Below are 15000 nucleotides of genomic sequence, written 5' to 3'. Positions count from 1 at the left end.
ATCTTATCTGATTTCGACTCAACAGATCTGATCTTCTCCATAGAGGCCCACACAGCCATATAATGGTTAAAGGCCATTGCCATTTGGAAGCAGAACATCTGGAAATACAAGTTTCTATTCTACAGTGCTAGGCCCACCGGCACATTTCACCCAGTAAAGATAGTTCATTAATCTTCAACTTACTCACCTTAAATTTGCTTATGCTTTCCACATTGTCCTGAGAGAGAGGGAGAGAGAGAGAGAGAGAGAGAGAGAGAGAGAGAGAGAGAGAGGGGGAGAGAGAGAGAAGAGAGAGAGAGAGAGAGAGAGAGAGAGAGAGAGAGAGAGAGAGAGAGAGAGAGGATGAGAGAGAGGGGGAGAGAGAGGGGGAGAGGGGGAGAGGGAGGGAGAGAGAGTGGCATGAGAGAAATCCCAATAAAACAAAAGTCACATATAAAACACCCAGAAAGCCTTTGGTTACACTGCAATAAAACTATAAAGCTGTGATGCGTGAAGCGTGTTTAAGGTGAAATGGTGAACCACTGCACCACTGAAAATGTTCTACACACTACACATCACATGTAACACACATCAATGACCACAGATGTAATGTTAAGTCGATTCGGGCCAACACGGCCCCTTCTCTTACCGGATTTTATTCTGGGGTGTACTCAATTTTGTGGGTACAAGCATTAATGGCTGTATTTTTATTTCTTTTGTGAATGAACAACAAATGTAAGCGGTTACATACTGTATGTTGCTAACAGGTCACTAATTATTGTGTCAATGTGAAATTTCTTTAATGTTGTCCTATGAAAAGATATACTGACAAATCTGCAAAAATGTGAGGGGTGTACTCACTTATGAGACATACTGCACTTTCTTGAACTGGTGTGTGAAAGGTGAAAGGGTGAGAGTAACAGCTCCTTACCAGGACGATGGGCATGACGGAGGAGACGTTGGGCTGTGTGCTGCCCCAGTCTTCAGGACTGCAGTACAGGCCCTTCTCCAGCACATACAGCTCCCCGCTGAAGCCGTCCTTCTCAAACACCACCCAGCTGCAGGACAGGAGCAGACACGCAACAGGGCTCAGGCTCAGCTTCACATGCATTACATGACATTACTGCAATACATTACCTAGCCCTAGCTTCCGAGCTTTATTGTGCTATCCTGACTCTCTGTTTTTTTAATTTAAGTATGTGGTGCGGTTATATGAAACTCAATCATGTATTTATTTTATTTGTATGAACTGAAGATGTCAAATAAAATCATTCATTCATTCATTCATTCATAGCCCTCCTTCCCCTCCCAGCTGCAGGGAGCAGACACACAACAAGGCTCAGCTTTACACACATGACATGACATTGTAACACGCTATAATAATGGATGCATAAAAAGTATTTTAAAGACTTTGTAAATAATTAACTAATGCGAACACAACATTTACAAATGCTTTATACATGCTTCATAAAATATCTACAAATAATGTGTTTTCCCACTCATTTACAAAACATGTGTTAATGTTTTGTTCATCATTAGTGAAATATGAACTAAGTATTTATAATGCTTTTTACACATCTATTATTGTCAAGAGTTACCCAGGACACCACCCAGTTGCAGAGAGCAATGAACAGAGAAGACGAGGCCTATGGCCCAATTGTAACTCTGCCTTCAGCATGGAGTAAATAACATGCAGATAACAGCAAGCCTTCGCACTGTACTCTCCATGCCTATACCATGTTGCAAAAAACAACAACTCATTGACAAGCTATCTCTTCATATCCTCTGTTTTTTTAAACAGCACTACTGTGCAGCAGACAGGCCAGAAAAGCCAGCTTCCTCAACACCACTGAGCATGTCACACTGTTCCAACTTGCAAATCACACAGTGTGTGTACCGCAGGCCACCAGAGAGATCATATCTGACAGACAGGTAAATCAGATGAGTCTGTAGGGACGGGACGGAAGCCATGGAGTAGGCAGGGACGTAGCAGCACATTTTGGGCCCTATGTACAATCAGTTCCAATGGACTCCCCCACCTCAACCACCACCACCATAAACCGGACTCTGTGTGGGAGCGCAACATTTCTAATGTAGGCCAAGGTAGAGAAACACAGGGCAACACAAGACTAGGAGGGGAGGAGGGCTGGTAATAAAGTGGACTCGTATTACCAAATGAACAGTGTGAGACGATGACAACTCGTGGCAGGTAAGGCTGGACTTGGAATAATGAGGAGATTAAGGGTAATGGAGACTGTGTGTGTGTGTGTGTGTGTGTGTGTGTGTGTGTGTGTGTGTGTGTGTGTGTGTGTGTGTGTGTGTGTGTGTGTGTGTGTGTGTGTGTGTGTGCGTGTGTGTGTGCGTGCGTGCGTGTGCATCTGTGTGTGTGCGAGTTTCTGTGCACATGTGAGTGTGTGCTATTCGTGTCAGGATGGATTTAGGTAATGGAGACCTTGTGTTATCACTGTTTGTATTGTGTGTGTGTGTGTGTGTGTGTGTGTGTGTGTGTGTGTGTGTGTGTGTGTGTGTGTGTGTGTGTGTGTGTGTGTGTGTGTGTGTGTGTGTGTGTGTGTGTGTGTGTGTGTGTGTATGTGTGTGTGTGTGTGTGTGTGTGCGTGTGTGTGTGTGTGTGTGTTTAACCATCATTAAAGGAGAATAGATCAGGCGCTGGGGTAGCCACGCCCAACCTGCTTATTCTTCCAACACCTGGTGCGGTGTGCGCATGCGTGTGTGTGTGTTTGTTTCTCCGAGAGAACACGCCCACAGTGAAGATAACCACTTAGGGAAACATGCAACCAGCACATTGACACACTGACCACACAGACACAGTGTGGCTCTTACATGTGGTTCATGCATGCCTGCAAGCATACTGTATACATGTGTGTACATATGGGTGCAAATACTATCCATACAATTACAATTGTACAGTGCTACTCACATGCCAGACAGCACGTCTATGGACTGTGTCTTTCTGCCATATCCAGTGTCATCCATGTTGGGCACGGGGACAAACAGGTCCACGTTCACCCCCCTCGCCCCAAAGTCCAGATCACTGAACATCTTCAGGTGAGGAGACATCAGATCCTAAAGAGGAATTTGGGAGGATTAGAGAGGAAAAAGAGAGAAATAAAAGATACAAATATTTAATGTTTAAAAATATTACCTACTGTATATATGTATTAGTTACACATCAACTGGCACAGTACAATGTTCATTTATTATGTTATTCAAAGTTTACACTGGTGTTTGTGAATGATGCAATGCAATGGATGTGTTTAATGTTTAGTAGTGTTCAGTCGGTGTGTGTGTGTGTGTGTGTGCGTGTGCGAGTGCGTGTGTGTGTGCGTGCGCGTGCGCACGCGTGAGTGTTCACCTTCTAGACCAGAAATATTATGAATTTCAGACATAAATAAAATAGTTAAACCGTGTGTGTACAGCAAGTGAGCATATCCGCACCGAGAGCACTGGGCGTAGTGACATCATCTTGTCTCCGTAGCCTCCCCACTCGCTCCAGTGTGCGTACTCTCCCTCCTCCAGCAGGTACTGGGGACCCTCGAAGCCAGCCTCCCCATAGCCCACCCACCTGCAACACACGCACACACACACACACACACACACACACACACACACACACACACACACACACACAGAGCACACAGAGCACACAGGCCATGTACAAACATTAAGTCACATAAACATACACCCTCGAAGCCTGCTCACTGCCCAATCACAGCAGGCTTAGCCACTTACTCAGGGGTGGAGCAATAGAGGGGCAAGCAGGACATTTCCTCCTGGGCCCTCCCATATTGGTGGTGGGGGCCCTATTATGAACTTGGCAGGCTGTATAAGGGCCCTATTAGTGTTTTGCCCTGGGGCCCCTGTGTGCAACTGTTCCGCCATTGCACTTATTTACACTTTACACATCACAAGTCAGGTCATAAGTTCATGCACGCTATGAACAATCATTAAATGAGTGCTCTAACAAGGTCTTAAATTTTCATACAACGTACACTACTTACTACTATTGAACAATACACAACAAGTGCACATGTTATTGCTTGGCTCACATACACAATCATGCACACAACATACATGCAAGAGGCATACTCCTCTTTGTCATCGGAAGACGCCAAAGATTACTCTAAAGTGAAAACTGTCACACACACACACAGTCACACACTGTAACACTGTCACACAGTCACACACACACACACACACCCACACACACCCACACACACCCACACACACACACACACACCCACACACACCCACACACACCCACACACACACGCAGGAAAACAAACACACCAATACAAAGAAAAGAAAATGACTCACAGTCCCCCGAGGACCTTGATGGAGCCCACAGTGCTAAACAGTCTCTTCCTGACAGCTGGACTGGGACTGCTCTCTTCTCCCTCCTCCTCCTCTTCCTTTTTCTTCTCCTCTTTCTCCTCCTGCTGCACCTCCTCTCCCTCTGCGAAGTCCCACACGTCTCCCTCCACCAGCAGGCACTCCCCCTGGAAGTGGGGCTTCTCGTAGACCAGGGCCTGAGGAGGTGAATACAAGACATTCCAGGAGGGAGGTCAGCATGGAATGCCTTGCACAACACGCACGCACACACGCACGCACGCACACACACACAGGCCCCAGCAGCTGCTGGTTTTCTTTCTGCTCTTGGAGGAATGTTCCAGAATAGAGGTTGAGGGTTCGAGCAGGAAGTGTGGTGTGGACATGCCTGACTGCCTCAGGTGCTTCAGATACTACTCTCAGGCTGTGTCTGCAACATTGACAACTGATGAAGACCTTGTAGGTGGAAACGTTGTGCCATTTTCACATTAAATCGCGACACGGGAGCTTTTTGTGGTGTGCAAATATTTGTTCTCTTTTCCCTCTTTGCGTTATTTTGTATTCTGTACCCACAGCAATTAGCTTTTTTTAGGATGTGCATGCAACTTACACTTTTTGTGTCTGCAATATTTACTCATGCACAACACATCTTCACTCCTTCACCACACATTCAGTCAGTACAAACTGCTTTCTTTTAACACGTTTTTATTCTTTTTTTCTTAATAACAACATACCTACAGTTACAGTTATACAATGTGCAGTTATACAACGTACACAAGTACGTACATACTAGTATCTAGGCCTCTAGGGTGTGGGCTTTTCTTTTGTTGTGGTCAAAACCTACTCTTGGCCTCCTTCAACCATACTATTTACGTACTGTATGTATACTGTAGTGTATATTTAGACAACTAGCCTGACTCTCGCAAGATCTCTGTAGTTCTACAAAGCTTTGCAAGCTCCACTCAGCGGGTTTGGAAGAGCACACACTGGATTTGTTTCCAGAAGCCATGGCTTCATCTACCTTTCCTCCATCCTTGTCACCAACAAATTCCCTAAAAACTGTTATCCGTTCATCTGTTCAAGAATCAATATGTAGTTCCGTCTACAATACAGTTGTAATGTGACTCCTCGATGCGAGCTGCTTTATTATCAAAACAGCAATCGCTTTGACAGGATACAGATCGGAGAGATTCCCAGAAGACCAGACCAGTATGTGTAGCTCATTGAGCCCCCCAGGTCTATGCCTTCAGAAGCTGAGAATAGGTTGTGTGATTACTTCCTGGTTTGGACTAACTACCCCATTGGGGCCTTGATTAAAGGTGTGGTCATCAATTGTCCAACAAAAATTGTTTATACCGGCCCAAAATAATGTATATCTGTTTGTGTAAGTTAACCCCAATCAAATCCACTTCCCTCTTTCAACATCCGTGCCACTGATTTTCAAGTTGTTTCTGCCTAGAAAATACCTACACTTAGTTTTCTTTTGTGATTGTTGTGAGGTTACAGAGCAGTGGTGCGTTTCTCGAAAGTATAGTTGCTAGCCAGTTAGCAACTTGCGTAGTTGCCAATGGGAAATTGCATTAAAAACAAGAAAGTAGCTAATGTAGTTAGCAACTATGGTTTCGAGAATTGTGTTGTCTGATATAACAGTCTGCACAAAGCTAAGAGCACCATGGAATATTGGGTGAAAGGAAATGAGCATGAGCTTATACTCAAACATTAAGGGTGATGGCAAATGAGTTAATTTCTCCAAAATAGTAGCATGTTCCCTTGGCTGGGGTGGCATATTGCTCTGTCCAAAGGCATTTTGTTTCCTACTTCCAGAGCCTGACTTGTGCAACACAATAATACACACATGACTCCTTTAAAAGCACAGAGAGAGAGAGAGAGAGAGAGAGAGAGAGAGAGAGAGAGAGAGAGAGAGAGAGAGAGAGAGAGAGAGAGAGAGAGAGAGAGAGAGAAAGAGAGATAGACTTGTCCACTAGTCCACTGTGAATATCCAGAAACTGGTTTGTATTATCAATATTACACTGCATTAAACAAAATACCTATGCAAGTAAAGTAAAACAACAGTTCCTTATTATTCACTTTGACCAACCTCTCCTGCTAGTAGAGCGGCTACAAGGCCAATTTGGCTTGAATCGTGCAAATTATGATACAAGCATGAAACTTGGCAGGTATGTGCTTAAGACCAGTACAATCAAATCTGCCTGATTGGCCACTTGAAATGGCGGCCATTTTCCAAGATGGCCGCCAAAAAAGGCTCCAGAAATTGATTTATTGCATATAATTGACCTTGAAAATTATGATACAAGCATGAAATTCAACATGAATGTGCTTAAGACCAATACGATCAAATCTACCTGATTTGCCACTTGAAATGGTGGCCATTTTCCAAGATGGCCGCCAAAAAAGGCCCCAGAAATTGATTTATTGCATAGAATTAACCTAGAAAATTATGATACAAGCATGAAATTCAACATTTATGTGCTTAAGACCAATACGATCAGATCTACCTGATTAGGCACTTGAAATGGTGGCTATTTTCCAAGATGGCCGCCAAAATGACCCCAGAAATAGATTTATAGAATTGACCTACCAAATTATGATAAAAGCATGAAATTAAACATTTATGCCCTTAAGACCAGTGCAATCAAATTCACCCAATTGGTCACTTGAAATGGCTGCCAAAAAAGACCCTAGACAATGATTTATTGCACAGAATTATTCAAGCAATTTATGATGGACACATGAAATTCGGCATGTATGTGATTAAGACCAATAGGCCTACAATCAAATATACTTGATTTACTACTTAAAATGTGATGACGATGTGTCCAAAAAGACCCTAGAAATTTGCAAATTGCAACTTTGGTGGAAATAACTGTTCACTCTCCTCAAATATGTTTCCATAGATGATGAAGTGATACAGATATTAAAATGTTCAGCAATGACACATAAGCCACTTATGACACAAATGGCCTGGTGATGACATGCTAATAATGCCAGTTCTTAACTTAATGTCAATGGACCCCAAGGTTATGACATGCTAATAATACGATGACAGTGTGGTAATAATATGCTAATAACAGCAATTCATGGTTCTCTCGATATTGCTGTTAAACAGAAGGTGCGTGAACACCAGAAACAAGCTTTGTCATGAATTTGCGTTATTCGCTCTGGACTTGACATTAAACATGTCTAATTTAGCTAATCACATAACTGCTCTGGCTTGTCAGCCTGGGACATTCGAAGATATGAACATCCTCCCCTGGCTGCCCTCTCCAGCCACTGTGCTGTCCCCTTTGCGCACCCAACCTCCACTAATGGTGGTTGACGTTCGGGCACAAGTTATGTGGAACACAAGGCTGATCGTGTCAAGGCCACCTGGATCCTCGCCTCTCCTAATAGGATGCATTACACATGTCTCCCTTGGGTCGGTCACCCCTTACTGTGCGTGTCTCATGCGCTCAGCAGGAGCGCAAGTATCAGTTGTGCTGCCTGGAGAGCTGTCCCTGGGTAGGGCGCCCATGGTTAGTTAGACCATACTTCTCCAATGAAGTATCTCAGGCCCCTGCTCGACCAGGCTGCCTGATCGAGGGGAAGTGTGTCTTTGATGTCCCCCTGGGAACCAGAGCGTGTGCCCTCAAACAGGTGTCTATCGGGGCTTTTCTTGGCTGGCTCGCTGTGGTGGTGGTTGCTACTCGGTTCTCCGCCCGCAACTTGGACCTGCGGCCCTGCTGGAGAATGACTGGGTTTTTTCTGCCAGCACGATCGCATTGCAGCTCAAGCTTGCCTGGCGGTCTTGGGCATGGTGCCTCTCAGTTGCACCTGCAGCCAGGTGTTGTGTACTGAACATGCTGGATATTCCCCCTTGTGCCAAGGCCTGGTTTTCCATTGGGGAATACCTCTTGATACTGGGGGCCTCGCTATACCTCTGTGGGCTCCACTTGCACATCGGTTACACTCAGACGGGTGGTTTCCGTGCCCTGGGTTCCCTCCACTGTGTGCTTTCCATGGTATTGGATGTCTGGACGCTGCCTTTGTGCGCCCCGTGCTTAACCCCTCTTCCCCCTCCGGGTTCGGAACGAAGACTGGGCCTCTTTCTTGTTCCCCCGCTAGCGTTGCCGGTATCTGACCTCTTAACACTTTATTGACACCGGTAGGCCGAGTCTGGGCGGTGTGCCTGCTCTAATGATGGTGTCAAGTGCCTGCCTAACCCCTAGGTTGGTACTGGTATCAACTTTCCCCATGGTTGGTGTCTGTCTGGAGGGATTAGGGGCTTGCCTCCCCTGCTCTTCCAAGTGCACCCTTCGGGTGCAGCTCTTGTCCCTGGCCCCTGGCCCCTGGCCCCTTGGGCGGCTGTTGGGCAAGCCGTGTCGCTGATCACTGTTGATGGACGCTACCTCTCCACCTTCAACAGCTCTGGGCATTGGTAGGAAGGGTCTGTGCTGCGGCCAGGCTTTTGCTTGCGCATTCTAGGTAACTGGCAACGCAATCAGGAGTTTTTCAATACCCATAGTAAGATGTCGAGTGATTCAACCGAAAGAGAACTATAGTTCACAGAGGGCAACCCTGGTTCTCTGAGGGAGATGAACGAGACATCTCACCACAGCCCCAACCCTATGGGTGCGAAACGAACAAAGCGTCAGGTCAATCCCAAAATCTCAAACGATTAACTCGAAACCTGCAATCGAGAAGATGAAAGAGGTCACTTCCTGGGTTCACCGGTGTCTTAACCCCTGACACGGGGGTCACCGGGTGACGTCACCCAGGTCACGTGTTACTTTGTTGATATTAATTCTCGACCTGCTGATCCGTAAGATGAATATTCAGTGCTGAAAGCACCGCCTCTGGCGGTCAGAAGGAACGAAATAGAACTACAGTTCACAGAGGGCAACCCTGGTTCTCTGAGGGAGATGAACGAGACATCTCACCAGATTGCCACACTCACCCACAAGCTCAAAGGTTAGTCGTCTCAGATTGAAGATCAGAGCCCGGCACACCTGGGCTTTGTCCCCGAGGGGGCGGGATCCCCATCTGCGCTGCTCATTGGCCTGACGGCATGATTGAAAGCAGGTTTTGGCAAATGGTTGCACAAAAGGGCATTATCCATAGTGAGATGTCTCGTTTATCTCCCTCAGAGGACCAAAGTTACCCTTGGTAACCTTTAGTTATGTGCCTTTCTGCTTGATTATGTTTCCATCTATGATGAATTCATTGGAAAATCAAACATAGTGATTGTTTATTTGGGCCACATCTGGTAGATTAATTGCAATTAATGAAGTTCTAGTGTCTCCTTTGATGGCCGTCTTTAAAAATGGCTGCCATGTAACATTTTCAAGTTGCAAATGAGGGGGGTTTGATTATATTGCTCTTAAGCACAAACACACAAATTTACATACTTGTATCATCATTTTCTTGCTCACTTTTGGGCTAAATTCAGTGTTTTAGCAGCCATATTGTAAAATGGCTTCCATTTCAAGTGTTGAGTCAGGTCAATTTGATTGTATTGTTGTTTTCTTTGCACATTCATGCCTAAATTGATGCTTGTATAATAACTTGCTCGATCAATCCTGTGCAACAAATCCATTTCTATGGTATTTTTGTCAGCCATCTTGGAAAATGGCAGTCATTTAAACTGAGAAATCCTTAGAATGTATTATGTTGGTCTTAAGCACATGGTCAAATTTCTTGGTTGTATCATAATTTCCTTTCTCAATTCTGTGCAACAAATCAATTTCTGAGGTCTTTTTTGGCAGCCATCTTGGAAAATGGCCACCATTTCAAGTGGCCAATCAGGTAGATTTGATCGTATTGGTCTTAAGCACATACATGTTGAATTTCATGCTTGTATCATCATTTTCTAGGTCAATTCTATGCAATAAATCAATTTCTGGGGTCTTTTTTGGTGGCCATCTTGGAAAATGGCCGCCATTTCAAGTGGCCAATCAGGTGGATTTGATCACATTGGTCTTTAGCACATACATGTTGAATTTCAGGCTTGCATCATAATTTTCTAGGTCAATTCTATGCAATAAATCAATTTCTGGGGCCTTTTTTGGCGGCCATCTTGGAAAATGGCCGCCATTTCAAGTGGCCAATCAGGTAGATTTGATCGAATGGGTCTTGAGCACATACCTGCCGAATTTCACGCTTGTATCATAATTTTCTAGGTCAATTCTATGCAATAAATCAATTTCTGGGGCCTTTTTTGGCGGCCATCTTGGAAAATGGCCGCCATTTCAAGTGGCCAATCGGGTAGATTTGATCGAATGGGTCTTGAGCACATACCTGCCGAATTTCACGCTTGTATCATAATTTGCACGATTTTCCCTGTAGCCGCTCTACTATGTGGCAGAACCTGATATGTTTGGCCATGAACTCATGCCAAGTGGCAACTTCTGCCCACAAAACTCTGCTGTATAAGAGACTCTGGCCAGCTCTGATCAATGCTCCGGGGGCAGTGGGCACAATACATCATTGTGAGCCTGTGGTTTGGCTAGATGAGAGGGGTGTAAGCTGAGAGGCTGAAGGAGACTATGTGTCCACCACACATAAATGGGACTCCTTAAACACTGCCCAGTTTATGCCCACATGCATGCCCACATGCCAACAGTACGATCAAACACACCCCAGCCAGCCCGCCTGCATAATGTACACTCACGCACACTCAGTATGCAGCTACTGCACTCTCACTCTCTCTCTCTCTCTCTCTCTCTCTCTCTCTCTCTCTCTCTCTCTCTGTCTCTCTCTCACACACACATTCACATACACACTTGGCCTTTATTAGACTAGTGTTATACAGTAGTAGCTTGATGCCTTCATACGACATCTCTGTCCCTCTCTCTCACGCACACACACGCGCGCGCACACACACACACACACACACACACACACACACACACACACACACACACACACACACACACACACACACACACACACACACACACACACACACACACACACACACACACACACAGAGCTGAGGAGGTAAGGTACTGTAACACGCCCACAGCCCGCCCCAAACAGGCGGTTCACTTCTGTTGACTAAAGGCCCTCAGTGTCTCTCAAAGGTCCCATTGGCCTTTTGTCACTGACTCTACCATTGTTCTCTATCATTCTGGACTATGACAAAAAAGCTCAGTCACACACATCCAAACGCTCTCTCGCTCTCGCTCTCTCTCTCACACACACACACACACACACACACACACACACACACACACACACACACACACACACACACACACACACACACACACACACACACACACACACACACACACACACACACACACACACACACACACACACACACACACAGAGAGAAGGCCAGATGAGCATCGGCTGCATCAGATTTCACTCCTTTCAATCTGCAATGGCAATAACCAAATAAGAGGTGAAATGACCTGACCTTCAAACAAGTTCAAACAACAAAGCAAGGCCTTGTTATGTTAAGTCACGCCTGCTTGGATAACATTGGATTCACATCATAGGTCACATCATTGATAGCCATTTTAGCTTTGTACTGGTCACAGGTGGATAAACAACATGCCTACAGAAACAACTGACTACAGAAGGAAATCAAAGGAAGGTCTGCCCTTAATTAGCAGAGACTAATTTCACCAAACAATTGGAGTGATGTACTGTACATTAAAAGGTGGTGACTTAAGTGACATTTCTCCTCACTCACACTGATTCAAGGAGCTTTAAGCACTTTCCCTTGAAAGCAAAAATGAATGGAAGTGGTAGTAATGGCTTCAGTATTTTACCCAAGACACTAAATTCTTGATACATAAATTGGACGTTGGCATTTAATTAATTTAGGCAGATTTAGGCAAAACCTTTGGCTATCCAAATATGTTTACAACTGCAATATTGCCAATGGGTGTTGTGACTGCTTGGAAGTTTCTTCCATCTCTGTGGACAGGTTACCCACTTCTGGCTTACTTTGACTAACTACTGTATGGCTACCAAGACAAGACTGTAATGTATGGTAAAATGTCTAAGCAAGGGGTTTCCAACCTTTAGCAACTTGGGGCCCACTTGAAATGTTCACAAATGAGCCCATGTCTGGCCTAATTAACAAGACAACTCAAATAAATAGTAAACAGCAACACATATTTGTTAGATTTCTAGAAAATTACTTCCACTTGGAATACATTCACAGTCCAGCATTGGGCCCCGGCCCACAGCTTGAGAATCACTGGTCTAAACATTATTGCCCGATGCTGGGCGAATAAGCAAAATGAATAATATCCTCAGCAAACATCTGCACTACAGAGTATGCCAGAGACCCGAGCTACTGTAAATACAACTGATGATTAATGATCTCCAAATAATGATCTGATCCCTTACCTTGACGTCATATGGATTTTCCACTTTAATTCCACCCTGGAATGAAAAAGAACTTGCATTAACCACACAGAGTCACTGATGTGTATCCTTCTATGTAATGTAAGTGTCTGTTTGAAAAGTAGTAATGAAAAAGTAATTCAGTCAATGTGCAAAATCGTCACATTACATGTAAATGCACGCTATTGACCCTGTATATCACTAGCGTGAGTGACTTTGTGTGTGTGTATGTGTGTACTTATGTGTAGTGCCACTATAAGTTCACTCTGTGTACTATTCTGATGACCTGTGTGTGTGTGTGTGTGTGTGTGTGTGTGTGTGTGTGTGTGTGTGTGTGTGTGTGTGTGTGTGTGTGTGTGTGTGTGTGTGTGTGTGTGTGTGTGTGTGTGTGTGTGTGTGTGTGTGTGTGTGTGTGTGTGTGTGTGTGCGTGCGCGTCCACGCATGCCACTGTGTGTACTGTATGTTCAGGTTACCATTTTGAGGGGCCTGAGGGAGCCTACGAAGGGGGTTGGGAAGCCCCAGGTCTCAGGACAGGGGTACTCCCCTGCCTCCAGTACTGCCAGCATACCCTCCAGACCAGGGTCACTATACACCAACCACCTGCACAATATACAAACACATAGTCTGCATTAACACCTTTGCACAGAGCCTATGTTATAACCGTATTGTCACCAAAATTGTCTTAATTTCTTGGTAATGTCCTAGCAACGTTTTATGATGTAGTTATATTGTAGTTGAGTCTTTTCAGCAATGAATGAACTGGCCCGGTGGCGGGCCAATTTGCACAAAGAGGCCACCATAAAGGAACACAATCACACACAAATCAACCACCTGTAGAATGTATAAACATACATGTACAGTATGCATTTATAAGAATGAACACACATACGCACAAACCAACCCCCTGTAGGTGATTAACACACACACATACAGTATGCAGTTACATAAACACCCCCCTACTACCAGTGATGTACCCGAACGCGTTCAATGAACGAAAGTTCATGAACGAGTTCATATTTTGAGCGAACGTGAACTGAACGGACAGTATTTTCTAGATGATGAACGAACTATGAACGCGTTCATCTGGAGCATGAACGTGAACGTTCATTAGTTCTTCATTCCGTTCATTCCGTTTACCAGATTTCATTAATATTCCTGCAGAAACCGCTCCTGAACACAATGTCAGAGAGTCTAATATTATGTCTTATCCATGCCTACACAAACACACCATCACCTACCACATACTGTACAGGAGAAACTCACACAGGCATTTAGATAAGGGGACACACATAAACCCGTACTCCCGATACTCAGCTGACAGTCACGCAAATGGTCCCTCTCCAGCCGTGTTGCAAGTGATTATCGACCCAGTTTCTTTTGTCAAGTGTGACAAACTAAGATAGAATCTTACCGGTTCAAAGAGTACCCCATGGCACATCATAGATCCCAAACATGATTGATATTTTACGACTCGAAATACAACACTGAGAATCGTTTGCCTGTTCATGACTGGAAACACGAATGTCAATTCCGATGTGAGAATCTTTTTGTGAGAAGCACAAACTAATACAATTTCAGTCATGCAGATTGAAGCCAGCTTTAGGTTGACTTCCACAGGTTGATAATTACTCAAAATAGAATGTTGAGGAGTGTGTGTATGTTTACGAATGAAAACAAGAATATCAGTTCCGACTTTCCTCATGTCGCGGCACAACCCGACAAATAGGACACGATTTTAGAATCACATAAATTGCATCCAGCTTAACCCATTAAGACAGTGCATTATAAATTTGCTGTTACCAGAACAACAATGACCAAGTAGTAGTGCATTACTAAAGGCCCTGTGTTATGTCATAGTTCTGTCAGAAACGTTTCAGTCAAGAAACACAAGAGAAGAATATAAATGAAATTTCTTTTATTGAAATTATGAATTACATTTGGCGGTATAGCTCTGTTCGGAGGAACCCCCCTATTTCCATGAGCAGCAAGGAAAAGCATTTAGTCAGGGGGGCAGCAGCAGTTTAGGGAATTCTCATCCCAGCAGGACAGGGCGAGAGATAACCCCCCATGAACAGAGCCAAGCGACGTGACAAGAGAACATGTCATCATACACAACAAGGTGGAGCAGGGGAGGTGGTGAAAAAAAGGAGCAGCATACAGTTGAGAGGAAGTGGATAGAATTTAAAAGGCGTGCGTGTGGCCAATTGCTAGGGAAGAAAGATCATCAGCTGAGGGAATGCACCTGGATCAATTAGGAAAAAATTAGATGAAGGGGAGGGCGGCAAGCTTCTTGACTATCATGGCCTGGCCAG

General features: G+C 44.6%; 1 protein-coding gene across 3 annotated transcripts in view; it reads right to left on the bottom strand.

The window, feature by feature from the left end:
* The window catches only part of crybg1a (crystallin beta-gamma domain containing 1a), an 80817-nt gene that overhangs the window by 10402 nt on the left and 55415 nt on the right, over positions 1–15000 (bottom strand). For 2 of the 3 annotated variants that reach the window (XM_063183790.1, XM_063183791.1), the window contains 7 exons: positions 13162–13288; positions 12691–12726; positions 4315–4526; positions 3436–3562; positions 2918–3063; positions 911–1037; positions 188–217 (listed from right to left, as the gene is read on the bottom strand). In XM_063183790.1, coding sequence (XP_063039860.1) covers positions 188–217; positions 911–1037; positions 2918–3063; positions 3436–3562; positions 4315–4526; positions 12691–12726; positions 13162–13288 — 805 coding nt within the window. Of the gene's footprint in view, positions 1–187; positions 218–840; positions 1038–2917; positions 3064–3435; positions 3563–4314; positions 4527–12690; positions 12727–13161; positions 13289–15000 lie in introns of all 3 variants that reach the window. The other variant, XM_063183792.1, reaches the window with a different exon arrangement.

Source organism: Engraulis encrasicolus, chromosome 19 (genome assembly GCF_034702125.1).
Source record: "Engraulis encrasicolus isolate BLACKSEA-1 chromosome 19, IST_EnEncr_1.0, whole genome shotgun sequence".
In the NCBI taxonomy this organism is placed as follows: domain Eukaryota; kingdom Metazoa; phylum Chordata; class Actinopteri; order Clupeiformes; family Engraulidae; genus Engraulis; species Engraulis encrasicolus.
This window is presented reverse-complemented; position numbering and strand designations above follow the sequence as displayed.